The sequence below is a fragment of the Cyprinodon variegatus genome, unplaced genomic scaffold (assembly GCF_000732505.1).
Source record: "Cyprinodon variegatus isolate N-32 unplaced genomic scaffold, C_variegatus-1.0 Scaffold146, whole genome shotgun sequence".
In the NCBI taxonomy this organism is placed as follows: Eukaryota; Metazoa; Chordata; class Actinopteri; order Cyprinodontiformes; family Cyprinodontidae; genus Cyprinodon; species Cyprinodon variegatus.
The window spans coordinates 962,288-968,758 of NW_015150599.1; the positions used below are offsets into that span (position 1 = coordinate 962,288).

At 40.0% G+C, this 6,471-nt stretch overlaps 1 protein-coding gene across 1 annotated transcript in view; it reads right to left on the bottom strand.

The window, feature by feature from the left end:
* Positions 1–2,690: 2,690 nt before the first annotated feature.
* nploc4 (NPL4 homolog, ubiquitin recognition factor) overlaps positions 2,691–6,471 on the bottom strand; it is a 15,859-nt gene continuing 12,078 nt past the window's right edge. The window contains exons 16-17 of the mRNA XM_015377095.1: positions 4,323–4,425; positions 2,691–3,847 (exon numbers count right to left, since the gene is read on the bottom strand). Of these exons, the coding sequence (XP_015232581.1) occupies positions 3,687–3,847; positions 4,323–4,425 (264 nt within the window). The 3' untranslated portion in view covers positions 2,691–3,686. The remainder of the gene's footprint in view (positions 3,848–4,322; positions 4,426–6,471) is intronic.

Below are 6,471 nucleotides of genomic sequence, written 5' to 3' on the forward strand. Positions count from 1 at the left end.
GGATGTTCACCGGTGTCAGTGGGGGATCTGCTTCTGTGAACGTCCATCACTCGCTCCTTGGTTTTCCCTGCATTAATCAGAGGGTGGTTCTGCTGACCACCAAGTTCTGGGTCCACTGTCTGCACTCTGAGTCGTCCCCACCTGTGATGAGGCCAACTATGGCAGAATCGTCAGAGAACTTCTGGAGGTGGAGATCAATATTACCAGCATTTTTCAGTAATGTGTGGAAAATCCATTGAGAATGCTTGTTTCAATGATTGGAGAGACAATAGATGCTGATGGAACAAGAGCTCTGTGGTAAAGTTATGTCTTTGGCCACTGAGATTATAAAGACTCCCATTTTTCCAGAGGAACCAGGATTATGCATGCACCGCTACTTTACAGACCTCAGAAACTTCAATAATAACCAATGCAGTTAAATGTTAAATCCAAATATAGCCAGAGTGAGACACTTTGACAAAAACTGGATCACAAGGGTATACAAATCACTTTTCCCTCAACTCACTTAATGTTCTTTTTTTTTTATATGAAAGAAATTTACAAAAGACTTAAAAGATGTCTTTGTTTAACCGAATTTAATGCTTAAATTTACCAGTGTGTGAAGGAACCTATGAAAAAAACTTTTTCTAAATGACAAGATCAAAGGGTTTGCAAAGGAAATGAGTAGGGTAAACATTCCCACCCAGACTTTTTATTTCTGGTATCTCCGTTCTGGTTTAGTTTTCACCAGGTATTCCTATTTTTCCAATTAAAAGCCATTTATTTAACTGGATATTCAAAATGTAACCCTGTAATAGAAAAGTTTAATCCAGAAAAGGAGCTCAGAAAACTGGTCTCCATCACACAGGATAGCACAGAGTGGGTAAGTCTGAGTATTTCAGAAAAAGCATTTAAATAAAGACCATCCCATGAAAACACATTTAAAGTTAATAGTTAGAGCACGATAAATATTGGGTACCCCGCCTATGACTACATTTTAAAGGAGAAGAATGGAAGAAACCTGGAAACAAATTCACTCAATTACACCACTTTAAAGTTCAACTTTTATTTCACCAGTAATTCCACTGAAATATGTCTCATTTAAATGTATTTATCATGCCTATAAGAATTAGAAACTGTTTTTTAATTAATGCTTTTTGCATCTTAATAGGGAGAAAAAAATTGTTTACAGTTAATTAAGACAAGACCAAATGCAGGACTGGGTGACGACTATTCCATGTTTGGCTTATAATGATAAAAAAAACATTAGGGAAAAATAAATTCATTCTGCTCTATTAACATATCACTAAAAAAATCCATCATGTTTTACATATAGCTGCTTCTGTTAATATAATTATACCTTATGTGTATATGCTGTCAAACTTATTGCTTTAGATAAAATTTAGCACATTATAGAAGTCAGAGCAGAAATCAAATATTTAGTGGATTCCCTGCATGAAGGGGGGGTTAAATAATAATATAATTGCACTTTATTGATCTCACACTGGAGAAATTCAGTCTGCATTTAACCCATCCCCTTGGGCAGCAGTGGGCTGCCATTGTGCAGCACCTGGTGAGCAGTGTGGGGGTAGAGTCTTGCTCAGAGACCCACAGTGCAGGCTGTGGGGATCAAACCAGGTACTTGCAACCTTCTCAGAGCACAAGCACACTCCTCTCACCACCTGGTATTATGAAGCAAAGCTGCGGTGACATGCTTGGACCCCAGGTCTACCTTAAACCTTTTTTTCCCTCATAGCAAAATAAAGTCAATATTTTTTTTCCCAAACAGATGAAAGACAATCCTTGTGGTGTTCTTTCGTCTTTTTATTAATTTTCTTCAAATCCAAGTCAACAGCATACAACTTTCAGGGTCCTCGGTCAGCTCAGTGGAAAGTGAGGACGGGCTGTAGCTCCAAGAGCTTGCTTGCTCAGCAAACGGCCCTCAGATTAATACAAAAGGAAAACATTAGAGCCGCCCCTCAGCGTGACATCAGAGCAATCACACCGGATGAAATCAACAAAACGGCAGGAGGAGCAAAAAGAGTCAAACTAAGAAAACTACAAACAGGTTCAATGCAAACGTTTTTTTTTTCCAGTTTGGATCACCACTGAAGTGGAGCACACATTCCTAAAAGAAAACAAAAAATAAAATCAAACCAATGTGAAAAGTGTTGATAAAGGGACTGAGTGAAATTCTGGATGCTTCTGCTAGCTGAACACTGGTATAATCTGATTATCCATCTATTCATATTTTACAGAGGCACTTTTATTCTTTCCACAGAGTATCCTCTAAATGGCTTTATTAAAGAACAGATGGATGTGAAAATGTTTACGTTTGACAGAACTGCTCTGAGCACCTGTGGCCAACTTTTTATTCATATTGGTCCCAATGTCACGAGTCCTGCAGGGAAAAAACTAAACACAGAAAACCTATTTACTCGCCTAAATGCCCAAACTGCTGATCTTAAACAGCCAGCCATGACATAGAATCTCCTAGTGATGGCTTTTAATTGGATGGTTAAGGTGTCTGGGCTGGAGGGACATGCAGGATGAACAAATCCACCATTTAAACCTGTTAAGACTTTAAAGGAAAACGTTTGAAAGACGCATCCTTTAAGAGCTTTGACTTCTAATTGGGGTTTTGGTGCCATTTAAGGTTTTATTTCATGTTCAGAAGTCTGTTCTTCATGCTGTAGCACTGAAGCGAGTCGTCTGAACCTGTAGGTGGAAGAAGTTTAGGTAGTTTTTTTATTTCTGAACCATCTCAATTTCTTTTGGAAAAACTTGAAATAATGTTTTGGGTCTTAAATAGAGGCAGAAAACTCTTTGAAGCCTCTATGAGGCTCTTGGAGGTCAATCAGAAAAGAAACTAGGCTCAGATTCTGGCCCATTTACACCAGCAGGAGCATAAAAACAAGAGAAGAGGAGGTCCTGATAGGGAGGCGAGCACCAGTTGTTTCTAGAGCACCTCGCAGCAAAAGGAGAGGAAATTAACTAGCGATTAAATAAGCTACATATTCTGCTGCTCAAGTTCAAACCAGTAGAGTTAAAACTAACCGGACCTTCTTTCTGCTATCAATAGAAGCCACTTCTCAAAACTGGTGACTGAATTTACCACTAAAAATATAAACTGTGGAGCATGAAGCTGGATTTTCTCTGCAGCTCTGAGGCTTCTGAGGTCCGAGTTTAAGGGGAGCGATTGTACTGTGAGGAATTTTCCAGAGCTGTGAGCGAGTGCGATCTGAAGAATCAAAATTAAGTTACACGCTACAATCTGGTAATAATAATAATAAAAAAAACTCAATTAAATAACAGCATCAAAGGAATTTATACGCATCAAGATTCTTTAAGAGTCCCTGTGAGAAGGAAATGAGCGCAAATGTGAAGAAAGATGTGAAAGTTGGGTCTTTGCTGTCCTTCTAAATCACAGCAGGCTTTATTCGACTTATTATGGAAAATATCTGAACAGTTGATGCTCCAAACAGAGGAGAGCTGCGGAAAGGAGGGAGAATATTACAAACCATATTAAATCGTGTCAAAGTCAACTTTCTTTTTTAAAGATTGGGTAAACAAGCGCATCCTTCTGAGCCTGCAGCAGCCAGTCGGAGCTGGACAAAAAAAAAAATTATGATGAGGTGGTTGTTGGAATCTTTCGGCTGGATCGTGTGAAGGGAGGACTTTCAGCGTGGAAGTTCTGTGGAGGGTTTTTAACTGCGGGGCAGGCTGCAGATATCACAGTGCTCTGTGCCGGGCTGGTTCATGAAGGTGCAGTGGGGGCAGGACCACATGGCGGCGGAGGAGGCTGGAGCCGCAGGACCGCCCATCGCCTCGTAAGCCAGAGAGCTGGATGGCTGCCCGCCCACCGTACCTGGAGGAGGGGGGAGGAGCAGGTTAGAGGATGGAGCCCTCATCTAGAGCATTTATAAATTAAACAAAGCAAACTTAGTTTTAACCAGGGGAAATAAAAAAAAAGAAAATTATAAACAATCCAAAGACGTTTCGCTTCCCATCCAAGAAGCTTTTTCAATTCAAAATGTCAGGAATAGCGTTGAGTTCGCGGTTTTATACAGTGGCCCTAAAAAAAGTCTTTTTGTTTTGAAAACAATGTCTTGATTTTCAAAGAAAAGAAATTAAAGCAATTTAAAAGAATTTTCAGAATAATATTAATGTTCGATAGGAAGTTCAGTTGAATCCAATAATAAATGCTGTGAATTACAACGAATGGAGACATAAAAGCATGAATTAAACACCTGAAAAATGTTTGTGAGAAGAATAAGTGGGAAACTATATATATTTTTTTTAATTCTTCATTAACAGATTCCTTTAATTCTGAGGAGACTCACTGCAGAGCTGCTCGATGGTGGCCCACTGCTCGGACTTCTTCCAGGTCTGCGCCAGCTCCTCATTGGACGTCTTCACTGCGTCCAGGAGAAGGCCGATGCTGTCCTGCAAACAAAAACACCAACCAACGTTCAGCGGTTCTGAATGCTGATAGACAAACAGCTTGAGATTAAATTTCCATATAAAACATTTTGCTGCAAAAGAAGGGAGGAAGTAAACGCCTCTCCTGAGGGCAAGAGTGGCTGTAGGCGAGCCCAGTCCCAAGATTGTATGACAGGAGGGTGAGACGATGACAGTTTCTACATGAGGAAGGCATTTTTATTCTTTAGTTAAACATCCCGCTGGTCTCAAAGTATCCTCCCTGCTCTCCACCAGCTGCCCTGACTGTAACCCGGAGAACGGAGCTGGGACGTCTATTAGACCTCATATGGCTAAAAATCGGGGAGAAAATCCAAGCAAAGTTTGTTCCGTTAGAAAACCTATGGATTCTGTTGCTGTTTCCGTAATGGCATTGTGAACTTTGACCTTAAAGACAGTATTAGTTGACGCTAGCTGCTCATCCTCATGATGTTTTCTCTGTCAGCATCACATCTACTCAAAGGTAAAGTCACCTCTAGATGTGGAAATTATTCACAGCAAAGCTTTGTAATCTCTAACTGTCCTCTGCTGGAGCTAAAGCCCCGTTTGTTGAAACTTTAAAAAGCTCAATGTGCACCATCAGCTGACGTTTCTGCTTCTGCTTGCTCAACACAAAACATTCAGGAAGGGAGCATCTCCATTATCTCTGCATGTTTTATTACATATTCTGCTTCCTTTGGTCAAAGTGTTTTCAGTTTTAAATTCCACCCTCCTGTTATGAAAGGGCCAGACAAACAGAGCAGAGGCCCCTTTTATTCAAAGTAAATCAGCCACTCATTTAGCTTCAGCTTCTGGTGCAGAAATATTAGGAGTCTGATGAAGCATGTGTAACAGACTCATCTTCATTTGTCTTATTCTGCTGCTGAGATGCTTCCTCCATGATCAGTCTCTAAAAAGTCAGATCTCCCTATTAAACTTCCTACATCCTGCTTTTGTGCATTTTTACTAAACCAATAAGATATTTTCAACAATGAAATACTCCTATTTATTCATTATTACTTTTATCTGATCCCCTTTAAACTGTGGGCTTTGTAGATTTACCATCATAACATTTTTTACTTCCAAAATTGACTCTCTGCATTTAACCCATCCCCTTGGGGAGCAGTGGACTGCTATCATGGGGCGCCCACTTGGTCTTTGCTAAGGGACCCAGAGTGGCAGTCTGTGGGAGTGTAGCTTCAAGTCCGAACCTCAGGATTCCAAGCTCTATGCCCTAACCACTAGACCACCAATAATTAAAGCTACAGTGAGTCATTTTCAGCAACATCTACCTGGCAGCTCTGTGCTGCCATAGTGCAAAGATGTCTACCTCCATAAATATGTAACATTTCTATCAGTAAATCAGTAAATAAATTATCATATCACACTGTAAATTTAACGGCTCACCTCTACAATTTGGGCATTAAAGGTGTGGATATTAGACTTTCTGCTCTCCTCTTTCTATGCAGACAGGAGCAATCCCTTCATGACTACTGGCTCCTGTTTCTGACACTGAATCTTACTCGAAATATACACTTCAGGACAAATCTCCCTTTACAAAGTAACACAGAAACGTCTAGCACCTCAGGGCACTTTTCATGTAGAGCAGGTCTACACCACTCAGCATTATATCAGTTTAACTAATATTCACTCAGTCCATAGAAACTATCTGCCCACTGCAAACTCCCCAAGCTCTGTAATGTTGCATAATTATTTCGATTGAATTAAAATGTTATACAGTTTACTGCATCACAGCTTATTCTCTTTTTAACTTAAGCATTCTCCATGACACCCTCCCCACTCCCTTTATTTCTGGTCTTTCAAACACCTCTAATCATAGCTAGGGATGGGGATCGTTAATATTTATTGATATCGATACCTTGATCGATACTCCTTATCGATCCGAGTCTTTATCGATACCACTATCAATACCTTTCAGTTATTTGGTGGAAAGACGATGCAACAAAATTTTTTTAACAGAACTGGTATTGCTTCTATTGCTTAACAAGTGAGCATAACAAAAACGTTTCTAGC